This window comes from Sturnus vulgaris, chromosome 29 (genome assembly GCF_052056855.1).
Source record: "Sturnus vulgaris isolate bStuVul1 chromosome 29, bStuVul1.hap1, whole genome shotgun sequence".
NCBI lineage: Eukaryota > Metazoa > Chordata > Aves > Passeriformes > Sturnidae > Sturnus > Sturnus vulgaris.
In genome coordinates this window covers 5,161,537-5,177,111 of record NC_142271.1, presented here as the reverse complement: position 1 = coordinate 5,177,111, position 15,575 = coordinate 5,161,537, and the positions used below count along the sequence as shown (strand labels likewise).

Below are 15,575 nucleotides of genomic sequence, written 5' to 3'. Positions count from 1 at the left end.
TGCAGCTCCAGCATCTCCACAAGAGATGCCAGCCACGATAGTCCCTGTGATTCAGGCACAGCAGCACTGGGGACAGGTGGTTACAGTGGGAATTGCTGCATCCCTGTGGCATTCTGGCTCTGCTGTGGCTGGCACAGCCACAACACAAATGGCTAAAAAAGTGCTTGCATGGCCAGCCTGACCTGTGCCACTGCTGACCAACACTGCCCAGCAGCCTCACACTTTGTGCTGCTTTTCTTATTCCAACTCTAAATTTGTGTATTTAGGACTCAGACCTTGCAGGGATAGCATATTCCAAGAGCAAGGCATTTTTCTGCCAGGAGCAATCTGCTGCTCAAGTGAAATCCTGAGCAGCACCAGCCTCCTCCCTGCAAACCCAGCACGATTCTGGTCAAAACTTCCACACTAGAAATTCATTCTAAATCCCCAAGCAGAAGGTTAAGTTCTGTGCAACTTTCTCAAGCTGCTTCTGATAGGTTGTTTCATATCATGTTACGTAAAGAAAACCACCTCGGTTTTCACCAGAAATAACAAAATCAACTGAAAACACCGACCATGCTGCAGAGGAAAAATTGTCATTCGAGACATCATCTCTTTAATGCCATCTTAAAGGCACCTGCAGGGTGTGCACAGTTTATAGCTGTAACAACACTTCCACTCTAAAGGCAAAGAAAAAAAAAAATCCTTCAGACTCTGACAGGTCTGTGGATATGCAGAACTCTTCCCCAGCCTGTCAAACAGCTCTGCCTTTCCTGAGAGCACAGCACAACGTGTGCTCCAAGTGAGGGCTGAAGGCAATGACATCAAAGCTGTGCAGACAGGAAACTAAAATGGTGCCTTCCTTTATGGCTTCCACAAAGAGAGCTGCTGGGAACGGGAACGGGAAGCTGTGCTGTCCCCACGTCCCTGCAAACACAGCAACAACACGGGACAAACACGGCCAGAACGCCCCCACCCAAACCGACCAACAAGGGCCCTTGGGCGGGGGCAGCTCCAGATGGATCCTCTCAGCCCGAAATGGCCAAAGCACAAATGATTCAGGTCCCAGGGCTGCTCCTCTGTGTTTTCCCCGGCTGCTGCCCTGACAACACAGCCCAAAACAAGGCTGAGCTCTGCCCGGATGGGAACTCGTGATCACCCCCCAGACCCCTCCTGCAGCCCCTTCCTCACATCCCCAAACCCCTTCTCACCCCACAAACCCCTCCTGCAGCCCCTTCCTCACATCCCCCAAACCCCTCCTGCAGCCCCTTCCTCACATCCCCAAACCCCTCCTGCAGCCCCTTCCTCACATCCCCCAAACCCCTCCTGCAGCCCCTTCCTCACATCCCCAAACCCCTTCTCACCCCACAAACCCCTCCTGCAGCCCCTTCCTCACCCCCCCAAACCCCTCCTGCAGCCCCTTCCTCACCCCCAGACCCCTCCTGCAGCCCCTTCCTCACACCCCCCAAACCCCTCCTGCAGCCCCTTCCTCATATCCCCAAACCCCTCCTGCAGCCCCTTCCTCACATCCTCCAGACCCCTCCTGCAGCCCCTTCCTCACATCCTCCAGACCCCTCCTGCAGCCCCTTCCTCACATCCCCCAGACCCCTCCTGCAGCCCCTTCCTCACATCCCCCAGACCCCTCCTGCAGCCCCTTCCTCACATCCCCCAGACCCCTCCTGCAGCCCCTTCCTCACACCCCCCAGACCCCTCCTGCAGCCCCTTCCTCACCCCCAAACCCCTCCTCACCCCCCAAACCCCTCCTGCAGCCCCTTCCTCACATCCCCCAAACCCCTCCTGCAGCCCCTTCCTCACATCCCCAAACCCCTCCTGCAGCCCCTTCCTCACATCCTCCAGACCCCTCCTGCAGCCCCTTCCTCACATCCTCCAGACCCCTCCTGCAGCCCCTTCCTCACATCCCCCAGACCCCTCCTGCAGCCCCTTCCTCACCCCCCAAACCTCTCCTCACCCCCCAAACCCCTCCTGCAGCCCCTTCCTCATATCCCCAAACCCCTCCTCACCCCACAAACCCCTCCTGCAGCCCCTTCCTCACATCCCAAACCCCTCCTGCAGCCCCTTCTCCTGGGAAAAGCCCCCCAGGAGGATGTGAGCCCAGGAAACCGAGCTCCACCTGCATCAGCCATCCCAGCTCATGCAATGAGGAAGAGCCATCATCCAGCACCGAGCCCAGCAGCAATGATGTTTCAAGCAGGAGAATCAATGGATTTCTCAGTGAGGACACGTTCAGATTTTAATGGAGTCCCAGCAGCTCGGTACCCAGGGATTCCCCCACCCACAGAGGCACGGCTCTCTTTGGAAGTGCTACCGGCCTTATTTCCCTGCTGTTTGAAGTGATAGTAGCAGAGCTGCAACACAACTCCCACACAGAGCGTGTGTGGGATCCCAAAAAACGAGAACTGACAGCAGGGAACAGATTGGGAACGGCTTCCCTTCAGAAAAGCAAAGCCACTGACACTGGAGGAAATCCTGGCTTTGTCCATCAAATCTGGCACACAGCTTTGCCCACCTTTCCCAAGAAAATGACTCCTTTTGCACATTCCAGCTCTTACATCCCATTCCCTCTTAGCCTACCAGGAATTACTGACATGAATGAGCACCCAGAAGCAGGGAATGGCTTCTGTGGCCAACACAAACCTGGGGAATGTTTGGCTCTGGAATTCAGAGTAGCGCTGGTGCCTACATTCACTCTAACAATTCTCTTTTCCATTCCTGTCCTTGCAATCAAATCTACATCGGAGGAGGGGGACAAAAAAAAGGGCAGAAACAAAAGGCAAATACTCTACTTGAATTGCTGGTCTTTGGTGCTCCTAGTTTTAGCCAGGAATCTCTCAGCCAACTTCTCCAAATTCCTGGAGTAATCCATCTCAATCTCTGCCTTCTTGCGGAAGAAATCCTGCAAGTCCTGCAGTAACTGGACCCGAAGCTCACACTGCTGGTCAAGGCATTTCAGCTGCTCTACCAACTGGGCACGGATCTCTGCAACAAATAAAAGCACTGCAGATTAAACACAATCCCATGACAGAAAACACCATCGCAGTCCTCCAGCAAAAAACATCGTTAAAAAAATATGTTCCCTCGTTAGTGTCACCCTGCTGGGGATTGGCTCTGTCTGCAGCAGGAAAGGACTGGGGTTGCACCTTGGACACAGCAATTGCAGGAAATTCATCCCAAACCCTACAGCCTGGTGCACAGCAAAGCATTGTTGCTGAAAAGTGCATCAGCTGCAAGTGTCAAGTGCATTTTTGGCAAGGGGAACGAGTGGTCACTGCCTAAAAATGTACTGAATCTCAGTCTGGAAAAAGGACTGAGTGCTGCAATCCCCCACGTCAGCTCAGCACATCACTTCAGGGAATTTCTATCAAATTCCTCTGCAAACTACTCCTGATGCAGAAACAAGACATTGCACATTCTGGGGCACTCCCCAAAGGCACCAAATTCAGATTATTCAGTTTGTTCCTGAGCCTCCAGCTGTGCAGCTCATTATAAAGCAAGCCATGAAAGAGATGAAGAAACCCCTCTGGAGAGCCAACACCAGGGCACTTCCCATTAGGGAATCATCTCCAGGAAGGCTCCTTTTCCTTTTAAAAATATCTACAAGTAGCATTATCTCCATCTAAGAACCCCATAAATATAAGTGTTAATATTATAATTAATTATTAATATATATTCATAATAATCACAGCATAATTACTATGAATGTCTCTACGTTAACACAACATTTTACAAACGGTTTTCAAGCACTTTACAAACATCAAAGTTTCTTCCATCAGCCCCATGCTCTCTCCTTATCCCACTGATCGTGAATTTGAGGGACAGAATAGTAAAATGACTCACTCACGGTCAAACAGGGCAAGAAAACACAGCAGAAGTGTGTCAGTCCCAGCCTAAAAATGCAGAAATATTCAGTGATGCAGCCAGCAAAGGCTATTTGGCTTTTACACAGGCAATAAACTCAACATGAAATCAATAAAATATGCCCTTTCATCTAAAGGTCTTTGAGCAGTGAAACTGTAGAGATTTGCCATGGCCTGACTGCTGCTCCCTCCAAAGGTTTTCCAGGATGAGTCGTTCCAGGCTGAACCCAGAACCAGCAATAAAAATTTCAGGTTTCACAGCTTCCCTCACACCTCCACACTGAGACTGCAGGCGCCCACAGCTCCATCACCCAGGGGAAGGCAGGGAGGGAGCATTTCCCAAATCCAGTTTTTTGTTGCTTTTATTTTTTTTAAGAAATCAACGACTTCACCACTGATTCCTGAAATACGGAAAAATCACAGAGAGCAGCTTGGCTCCTCTGTGAGTTTGTCCCTCTGCCCAGGGTTAAAAAAAAAAAAAAAAAAAAGGAAAAACCATCTGGACCTTCATGGTTTCATTCCTGCCATGCACTGCCAGGATCAGTTGCCTCGGATCGTGCTCACATCTGCGGGAACAGTTTTAGGGAATCTGGGATTCTCCGTGAACAAAACCCCACATCTTGATTTTAGGGACTCCCAAACCCAAACCACATGTATGAAAACACGGCTCCCGGTCCGGCTTGCCAAAAAGAAAAAAAATAAGAAAAAAAAAAAGCTGCACAAACGTGGGGTTTTCAAGCTTGAAGATGACCTTGATCAGCACCGAATTTGGCCATTCCAAACTTCTCAGCCTGTGGTACCCAGGGATTTTTGCTGCCAGCAAGGTTGTCGAAAGGGAAGAGTCAACACTGCAATGTGGGAGCAAAGCTGGTCAGGTTTATTTTTTCCCCCCAGGACAGAATCTTCAAAACCAGAAAACCTGTGATTCTTCATCAGGAAACACAACTACACAAATACAAATACATCAACCTGAGCTGTCTGTGCACTTCTTTAACCTAAACCACTCCAGCTCTGCTTCTCCCCCGGGCTCAGGGATGCCCAAACTCGGGTGGGAAGAGTGTGGGGTCACCCCAGAAGGGCTCAGCACCCTCTGAGGGTGCCGAGGAGACAAATCCACGAGGAACTCAACCCTGGATGTGCAGGGAAGCCCCACCAGGTGAAATGTGCACGCTGCATTTACTGCAACGCTGGACGTCCCTTTGCTTTTGAGCTGCCTGGGTTGTTTTCCCCATCCCATCCTGGTGTTTCAGGACTGGCAGCCCACGGGGAAAACTGGGATGCTCACACACATTCAGACCTGCCAGCATTTATGGAAAACTTTGCTGCTGATGCTCAACACGTGCTGCACACACTTGAGCCACAAACCTGCTCCAGGATTTGCAAGGCTCTGGTTTAAGCAGGGAAATGCAAACCAGACACCCCCATCCCACCCCAGGCTTTGCCATTCCGACTTTTTAAAGCAGAGGAGGTGATAACAGCACCAAAATTGCCAGGGAGGTGGCGTCTCCTTGCTGTAATCCTCATTTCTCCTTCACCTGACACTCACCTGCAGGTCTGGCATCCAAAAAGGAACATCCTTCAACACAAGAAGCATTAGAAAACTCTTCCTTCCCTTGTGTTTTCTCCTCCACCCTTTCCTCACCAAAAGGGATCTTCCCAACACAGAAACGACTCTGTGACCTTTTCAGAAGCTACTGGACAAAGGACACCAATTTTAGTAAGTTGAGGACTCATTGAAAGGGATCCCACAAAGAAAATACCTGAGCAGATCTGGTGTTTTCTGCTAAGCACATTGAGAGAGAGAGTCAGGATTCAAATGCAGCAAATTTTGCCTGTGATGTTTTTATTTGTGCATTCAGGGATTGCTCATTTGCAATTTTTCAGAAGTCAGCAACCCTCTCAGCACGGATGAGAAGAGAATTGGGGTAGGGATGGCAAATACCAGATTCAGGCAGATCACGGTGTGACCACCCACCCTCCTCAATTGATGGATTTTTTTTTTTTAATGAGGGCAACAATCCAGCAAAATTGGACATTCTCTATCATGTTCTCAATTGGAAAACCACCTTCTGGAGCAAAAGCAGAACTCCAAAGGACCGCTTCCAAAAAAAACCCAGCAGCTCTCAAAGACAAGATGAGCAGAGCACGAGTGTTTTAATCAGAAAATCCCAACAGAGCTCGAGCTCTTGGCTCTCGAGGTGGACACTGCACACACAACTCTCACTGAACAAGCACCAAGAACCAGCAACCTCTCCTCCAGTGTGAAATGTGATATCAGCACATTTTATTTATTTTTTTTTTTATTTATTTTCTGGATAAATACGGGCAGTGTTTTGGAGGGGAGCTGGTGACAGCTGATCGCGCTCCCGCAGAGAACAATGAACCATTCAGCCCCGGCTTATCGAGGCAACCTTGCTCATCTTTCAAACGCACACCCCGCGGTCCTCTGCCACAAAATAAAAAAATCAAGAATGCAGGAATTTCCTGAGGCTTACTGGGTTTTCCAGAGTATAAAGTGTCTGCTTGTTTTCCCACTGCTTACACAAGCTGAAGGTATTTTTTTTTTTTTTTTCAGCCCTGCCCCGAGCACATCTCACAGAGTCGGGCTCTAACCCGAGGGTCACCGAATTACACGGGACCTTTTCATGTCTCCAGTCACAACAACCACTCCAGCCCTCAATCCACTGCTTCTGCATCTTTTAATTTGCACAGGTTATTAGGTTAACAGCCACTTTAAACACCAAAAAAAGCCTTTCCTCCTCCTTTCCTTTCGAGCTTGGCAATCCCACCCACTGTGATGTTGAAGACAAGGAACAACCTCCCCAAGACTCTGCTCCAGTGCTTCAAGGGCCTGAAGGTGAATAAGCACATGTTGAATTCAAGGTAAAGCACCAGTGGCAAAATTAGGATTAAACACCAGGTATTCCCACTGTAAACCTTGGCTTGTATTGCTGAATTCTGTCTGCTGTATTTCAAGCCCCCGTGGCTCACAATTGCATCATGCAAACATCCTCAGTGGCCACAGAAAGTTTTCCATCCGCTTCAAACAATCCATTTATTCATTTCCATCACCAGATTATAAAGTCACCTGGGTCACTGAGGGACAGAGCATTGTATAATCCTGGACAGTTGCATCACTTGACTTTTATCCATCCTGCAGCCACCTTTTCAACATTCCATGCAGCACACAGGAGACAGGTCCAGTTTATAATTCAGAGGGTAAGGAAGGATTTTCTGCCTTCTGTATTTTAGTCCCATTTTCCACGCAGAGCAGCTGTGCCTGCCCCATCCCTGGAAGGTGCCCTTGCCCTTGGCAGAGTATGGAATTAGATGAGCTTTAGGGTCTCTTCCATCCCAAAGCATTCCAGCATCCTCAGCCTCCACCAAGCACAGCAGAGTTCTGCAGGGATTTGAGTTTTCATCCAACACTTCCACCTGGATATCCACAGTGCCTGCCACTGCACCTTGCTCTCAACATTCACCTTCTGGAAAAATAATTTCCCAAACTCCACTTTTTAAGGCTTAAGCATCCTATAAAGTCAGAATACGGAACTGAATCTTCTGTACCATCGTGTTCATTCCCCCACAGGTGACCTCAGAGCCCAGAGCCCTCCTTCAGGGGCTCTAAGGAACATTCCTGCTCGGAGCAGCACCGTGTCCCTGCCTAGGAAGGGTTCCAGCTGTCCCCAGGGATAAGCTGGAACTGCAGGGGCTGGATGGCAGCAGGGTGAATCACAGGCTGCCAGCACAGGGCACCTGGAGCAGGCAGGAGCAGCCCCAGCTCAGTATCTGCCCCATCTCCTGCATCCCCAGCGTGGCTTTGCCAAGGATTCCCCGCCCCAGCCCGAGTGCCACGCTGGATGAAAGGAGGACAAGCTTGGGAAAGGAGTGGGATGGCAGCAGAACAGAAACACCAAGCCCCAGCTCCCGCCCAGGGGAAACAGCCAGGCTCTCACCCACACGGATCTGCTGCACCGGGCAGAGCCCAGCTGCAAATCCAGCTGTGCCTGGGGGTCCCACACCTGCCCCATCCCCCGGCACTGCCACGGGACCCCAACAGGGCAGGGGGAAGTGTTGGATGAAAACACAAATCCCTGCAGAACTCGGCTGTGTCCGGTGGAGGCTGAGGATGCTGAGGATGCTTTGGGATGGAGGAGACCCTAAAGCTCATCTCATCCCACACCCTCCAGGGTGCTCCAGGCTCCCTCCAGCCTGGCCTTGAACACTTCCAGCGATGGGGCAGCTCTGGGTGGGGACAAACGGGACAGGAGGCACAGCAGGACCCAGGCAGGAACGGGAAGGTGGCAGCAGGGCTGTGTTAGCTCAGTTAGTCCTGACTAAGGAGGAGCCACGCTAAACTGCACACCCAGCCTAGCACAAGATTATCCTCCAGGCTCCCCACAGCATAAGGAAGGCAAGAAAAGCCAAAATGAATTAAATCTCCACTTCAGACAAAGCTGGAGCAGTGATTTTAGATCTTGTGCCTCATCCTTTTTTAACCCCCCTCTCCTGGAAGCTGCCAACACTCGGTGCTGAACACCAGAATGAGATGTTTGGGCATCCACCTTTGGAGACTCCAGGGAACCCAAATTAAAGATTACAGCTGAGTTTAAAGCCAACTCTCCATTCAAAACCATCCAACACTACAACTTGTAAGTAAAAGCAATAACTGTTTAAATATACAAGTAACTTGCAGAGAATTCGCTGAATCACAGATTTTGACATGTCCTTACCACATCACTAAATTATTCACATTTCTCCTGCCATCACATATGAGAGGCTGTACTCCAAGAGTGAAGGACTTGGTACTTCTGACTATTTTTTATTGGTACATGATTACAAACAGGGCTGTGACTAATGACAGGCCCAGCCCCAGCAACCCCAACGTGGCTTTATGAGGTTTAATGATTTAGAAAAGCCTTGATATATTAACAGCCAGAATTCCAGGGAAACAAGCTGTGTCACCAGCCAAAAGCTGTTGATCATCACAGCCTTAAAAATCTCCCTGGTAATCTAAAAGCTCAGCTTTGAAGTGAAAATGATATAAGAGGAGGAAATACAGCCTTTTGTTTAAGACCAGAGCCAGGAGGGAGATTCAGGTTCACAACCACTGTAAGCCCTGGAAAAGGTAAATATTCTTTCTCCAGCCAGATATTCCATTTGAGAAATAATAGCAGCGGGTAACAGAAACTGACAGGCATCCCTTTGTAGTTATAAATATATAAACAGAGCTGGAGGTGCTGGGAGCTGAAATTCTTTCCAACAGAGATTGATGAAATTGTTTTGAGGTGCAAGACGAGTGCTCGGAGATTTGCATTAATGGAGTGAAAGCAGAGGACGCCAGACGTGCTTAAAAGCAAAAAAATTAAGGCTGGTCTCAGGTCTCAGGGAAGAACTGAGGATATTCAGCTTTTATTTCCTCACCTACACCCTAATTTATGTGCATCACTGATTACCTGGGGCTCCCAGCTTTTGCAGGCACCACACCAGTGCCACTTGCAGGAGCTGCTGCATCTGCCCTGGGTGATGCCTCCAGCACAGCTGGGGCCTGGAAAATCTGGAACTTTAAAAAAAAAAAAAATCCCACTGACCACAGCCAGCCTGGACATTGCTTTTCCATATCCACACACACACAAAAAAATAAAAAAAACCACACAAACACAACACTCATCTGATATTCACAGACTGCAAACTGACGGGAGCCTTCAGACCTGCAAAGCTTTCAAGTAAAAAAATTCTGCAATTAACCACGTCGACAAAGCTGCCAAGGAATTTAATCCATCCAGTATTCAAATTCAATATTTCAGGGGTTTTTTTCTGTCTAATGAAGGTCTCCTTTGCTATCATCAAAGCACACAGCCCATGCTGTTGACTTTTGGGGAGGATGTTTAAAAGCAGAACTCAGATTAAATTCCCCTGGGCAGGGATTCATGGCCCTAATTCCAACAGCAGAACGTGAGCAACTCCTCCAAACAAGCCTGATAAGGGCAACATGGTTGAGTACATCAGGTAATAATCATCTATTTTTAGCTTCTACAACTGTTTATTCAAAAGAAATAAAAGTTTATCAATACATTTCAAATAGCCACGTGCAAACAGCAGCAGCAGCTCCTCCTCTCCAGGAAGTTTCACAGCTATTTTAGGATTGTCTGGACTCAGCTAAAGGTTTTCCCCCAACTGACACCAAGCCAAAATTAAAAAAACCTCAGGCAAAGCTTTGCTTATGATTTCCCAATTTCCGAATGCTGGAAAAAACACCGTGGGCGAGTTGTAAAACTTCATTTTATCACAGTTTTGCAGCGTGGAATTAGAGAATAAACAATTTTAAAGTCATTTTGACACACAGACTATTATTGCAATCAAAGGCAACATACACACACACATGCCCCAGTTCATATTTTCAAGATTCAGAGAACAATTTGAACAAAAAAAAAATCTCTTTGTAGCCTCCTGCAATGAGCACAGTGAGTGTTGTGTGGCCCTGGGAGGCAGGAATTGCTTTGGGCCCACTAAACAACCTGGAATAATATGTTCTCCAAACAACTTTTTCATAGTTATTTCAATGGTTTCCTCTCCTGCAGGGTGACAAAGCCAACACTGTATCGATGGCCAAAAATTTAGTGAATATTTTTAATATTAAGGGTTGTTTTTTTTTCCTGCTTTAGTTCCCTTTCTGTTTCTGGCCCAGGGCAAACCAATTCCCCCTGGAGCACCAAACTCAGCTATTTTCCATCAAACTCTCCTACTGCTCACCCAAACCTTTCTCTCAGGAAGAAAAGATTTTTCCCTCAAACCCTGCTGTGTTAATCACAAAATAAAAAGCAAAGTGTTCTCAGTGCAAGGAGCTGGAGATTTGCTCCCAGTTCTTCCCAAGAGCAGGGAGTGAATGCAGCAAGGAGTGATGCTAAGCATGTGCTAGACACATTTAAATCAAAATTCCTCCTGATTTCTCACAAAACCGAGGCTGGTTATGACTAAAAAGTAAAAATGCAAAATGTTTCTGGATCCTCTCAGGGAGGGAGGGCAGGAGTGGGGATTTCCAGTGGGTGTTGCACAAGGCTCACACTCTCCAAGGAAGCAAAATTCAACTCCTGCTCTTCCAGCAGCCCCTGGAGCACCCCAGCCCCACTGACACCACTCTTTAACACCTTAAACACCAAAATAATAATAATTAAAAAAAAAAAAGTTATGAAGGGATAATATAAATAAATTAATGAAAAGTTATCCAGTTTGGGGAAGGTGCCTGAGCAGTGATCAACCCTGAGCCTTCCCATGGAGCATCAGAATTCAAGAATGAATCCAAAGTGCCCCAAAAGTGTGGGAAATGCCCTGAAACACCCTGCAGGAAGCAGGGCAAAGAATTCATTTGCAAGCCATGATCTGCCTGGGTGTGGGGAGGGAGGGAGGGAAGGAGGGAACCAGGGCTCTTTGAGATTTGAATGAAGAATGTGATGCTCACAAAGCACCTCAGATCCTTTGGACAGGGAGAGGCTGCACTTGCTCTCGACACAAATATCTGTTTATTTATTCTAGAATAAATCCGAATAAATGCAGCTGGGAGAGGCGGCAGAACAGGTCCAGGAACTCAACAAAAAGCTGAGCTCAGATGCTGCTGAGCCCGTGCAGCTCCAGGAGCATCCCAGGGGATGCTCGGGAACATCCTGCTGTGTGCAGCAGCTCCTGCTCCAGCTGTGCCAGGGGTTTGGGTGGGCAGCAGGACAAGGCTCTGCCCCCCAAGGCTGCTCAGGAACTTCCCTGTCCCCAAAACACAGCCCTGGAGCCACGGGTGCTAAAACTCCTCGCAAAAACAGCCCAGAAATATTCGGTTGTAGTTTCGCCCCAAATCTCTGATGCAGAAAGGTGGATTTTAGGGTTAAGAAAAAAAAACCAAAAACAGTCTTTTCTTATTTTAAAAACAACTCTGGCACATTTCTCCCAACTCCTGTTTCCAGCACTTTCTGCTGTGTTTTCCTGCCTTATTTCAGAGTTTCTGTTTGCAGCCTTTCACCCCACTGTCCTTCCCCCTGCTCCACAGTGCAGCAGCTGTGTAACAGCCACAACTCCATCCTAAAACCTCACACATCTTCCTCCTAAGTGTTAAGATTTCCTCTGCTGCTGCTGATTAAAACAGAATTTAAACAAGGGCTCCTTTCACCTTTCCAAAATTTCTCCCCCAAGTGTTTCAGCTGTGCTGTGTCAAATATTGGGTGGGGGTTTATTGGAACGGTGAAAGAAGCCCTAAACTGAGGTGAGTTATTCATCAGGAAGGTGGGATCATTATTTCTGGCATTTCCCACACGCTCTCAGGGCCTCGGTTCACTTCAGGAATCCCAATTCCAGCTCCCTGCCCGTCCCCAGGGTGCCACAATCACACAGACACATCCCGAGGTGACAGCAGCATCCTCACACACACACGGAACCCTCCACAGCCCAGGAATGGGGCAAATCCCCCATTCCCAGCTGCTCTGCAAAAATTTCATTAATTCCATATAATAATTTTTTTATTTCTCTGTCAAGGGTGCTCAAAGTTTGGAAGTGCTAAAGAATTTGGGATGCCAGAACCCAGAAACAGCATTAATAAGAAAAATCACTGTTTCTTCCCAATTCACGAGAGCTGAGAGTTGCTCTCTTACACACGATTATTTCATGTAAAGTAACATCAGGTATATTTGTCAAATGAATAAAACTGCTAGAACAAAAGTGGCAATTTACAACTTACATGCCTTAATCTCTTCAATTAAAGGAAACTCCTTTGGTGAATGATGTCAGATATTTAGAGATACAAACAGAATGATTAATGCTGGTGTCTAATTGAATTTCACCTCAGGATTTCTTTGCCTCCCTCTCCTCTCTGGTCCCTAACACGTTAACATGAATAAATGATTGAGAAAGAAATGAAGAGAGGAACAAAAGGGGACATGTAAACACTCCTCAAGCACAGCACAGCAAACTCAATTTCAAAATCACTTCCAGCAAGGCTGCCAAATTCCAGGCAACGAGGGGAAAGTCAGACACACTTGGGGTCGGGTTTTTTTTTAATCACATGGACAATTTCCATCCTTGCTTTGTGTTAAAAAAAGAACCAACACCAATTTAATCTAAAGATGAAAAATAAATAAATAAATGGAGAATAAAATGAAGCTTCATTTTAAAGTTATATCATTGTATAAGAGTGAAAGATAAGCTTGGCTTAGTCCCACCATTCCAGAGGCAGCCTGGATTAAATGCTGGGATTGAAGACCCTTCCCTGGTGCCAGCAGGACACCCCTCCCAGCCCGTTCAGGTGAACTCACCTGGTCTGTCCCGAGCAGCCCAGCCTGGGGCAGGCCAGCAGCCCCTGGACCTGGACAGCTGGACCATGGAGGATCTCCTCCCTCCTTCCTCCCTTCCTTCCTCCCTTCTTCCCTCCTTCCTTCCCTCGGGAGCAGCAGCACCGGCTCTCAGCCCATGGACAGGAGGACACTGACTGTCCCCAGGAGTCAACAAGGTGACTCAAATACCCAGGAGCTGGCAGTGCCTCCCTGCCAAACCCCGTGTGCGCCTTTCTGGGAGGTTTTCAGGGCTATTAATTAACCCTGAGCATTCCAGGGGAGGTGAATAATGAGCATCATTACAGACACTTCACAGCTCACCTGAACGACATCAAAAAGGGCCAGGTTGTTTGCCCAGGGTCCCAGTGGACAATGATGACAGAGCTCCTCTCCTCCAGAGCAGCCTCTCATTTTCCCCACCAACACTTGCCATTAAAATGCCCCATAAAATCAAAGTAACTCCTCTTTCAGCTGGCAGGAGAGCTCATGATAAATCAGCCCTAACTGTTTGCATAAGAAATCAAATTGGAGCATTGTTTTGATTCAGATATAACACACCTAGAAGCCAGACAGGAGTCTAACAGAAAACCACAAAACACATTCATTAAAAAAAAAAAAAAAAAAAAAAGTCTCCAGTCTCCCTGTTGCTCTCTGGCTCAGTCTGTTCACATTCAGAAGGAGTTTACAGCAGGAATACTCAATGCAAGCAAAGCCATCCCAAGCAGCATTTTCCTATCACAGCACTAATTCCTTCAGGTATAAATATTCAGCTGTGTAAGTGCAGCACTGCTGTCTCAAAAGGAATTCACATTTTACTCCACAGCATCTCTTGTAAAGGAAGAAATGAATATTTGACAGAGCCTGCAACGCTCGAATTATGTGAATCATCATTTTTCTATCAGTTCATTGTCAGCTACAGCAGCACCCATTAATCAGCACAGCTTAGACCAGAGCAAGAACAAGGAGATGCTTATTTTTCATAAGCCTTTGTCAGAGAACTGACATTAAAATTCAGGTCCTCCTTTTTACACACACACACACACACACGTGTGTGCTTTATCATTCAGAAACCATTTATATTGCTCCAGCATTTACAATAAATGACTCAAGGTTCAATAAAAGACTTTACTGCATACACTCTTTGGAAAATACACAGGGCTCTGCCCAGTCTTTGCACTGTAGGAACTTCTGCAATAGAATTAAGGTCTTAATCTGAATTTTTTTTCTTTCCTTCTCTGATCCCATCCTAGTTCCCCTGGGGAAAAAAATCACCTCGTTTCCAAAAAAAAAGCTTCTTCTAAAGAAACTCAGGTGCAACCCACCATTCACTAGGTGTCAAAGGGGAAAAAATCCCTATATTTGTATAAATAAAACTTAGAATAATTTGAAGCCAGAGTATGAGACACAGATGCAGGCATTAATCTGGATTCCCAGCATCAGCTGGATGACAGAGTGTACACAGCATTCCCTGAAATTAAACACCATGTGCTGCACTTTCCATGCAGGCTGGGACCTGAGGTTTGGGTCTGCTCTGCACAGCTCAAGCTTGAGCTGAGCTCTGATTAATTCCCTTCATTTCTCACTTGCTTGGTGCCACTACACCAGCACAGTTCAGTCCCTAGAAAATACCACCAAAAAAAAAAAAAAAAATCCAAATTTGATTCAGTCACAGAACCCCAGGCTGGTTTGGGTTGGAAGGTTTGGGTTGGACCTTAAAGCTCGTCTTTGTTGATGGGCAGGGACACTTTTCACTCAGGTTTGAGATTTGTCAAAGCCACTGGGGCAGGAGGAAATGCAAGCACAGGTAAGAGCAATGGGTGTGCCTGATTTACCTGGAATATCTGAAGGCCCAGCCATGGGGCAGGGGAGCCCCTGGGGACAAACCCAGCCAAAACCAACAGGGAAGAGCAGCAAAGGCTCCTCTGCAGGCACAGGCAATGTTTGTGTGGCTTCATCGAGCACGGACTGAAAACAACACACCCAAAACAAGCAACCAGACCAGCAGGGAAAGAGCAGAAATCACCAAAGGCTTCAGAGAGCCCAGGGGCTCCTGAATAACCAGCACAGCTCCAGTGCAAAGTCAGGGGAAGAAATTCCTCCATCCTCCTTGAGAAAAAAAAAAAAAGGCAGAGAGAAAGGAAACTTCCTCCAGAGCCAGCTCATCCAGAGATCCAACCAACCCTGGAATATCCACGTTTCCCAGTCTCGTTAATGCACCAAAAATAATGGAGCATTTCGTTTGGGTTCAGAGGTTTTTTTTTGGATATATCTGTACTTAGCAAAAGCCTGTGTCAGGAAGCTCTACAAATATTATCTTAACAATCCTGAGCACACAAATAAATGGTGTAGTAAAAGCTCCATTGATAAAGTTACACGTGTAACTTTCAATAAAAATTATTTCAATTTGATT

At 47.3% G+C, this 15,575-nt stretch overlaps 1 protein-coding gene across 3 annotated transcripts in view; it reads right to left on the bottom strand.

Moving 5' to 3' along the window:
* Window positions 1-15,575, bottom strand: part of SRGAP2 (SLIT-ROBO Rho GTPase activating protein 2) — a 98,178-nt gene that overhangs the window by 62,763 nt on the left and 19,840 nt on the right. For all 3 annotated transcript variants that reach the window (XM_088180543.1, XM_014872653.2, XM_014872652.2), the window contains one exon: window positions 2,784-2,976. In XM_088180543.1, the coding sequence (XP_088036669.1) occupies window positions 2,784-2,976 (193 nt within the window). The remainder of the gene's footprint in view (window positions 1-2,783; window positions 2,977-15,575) is intronic.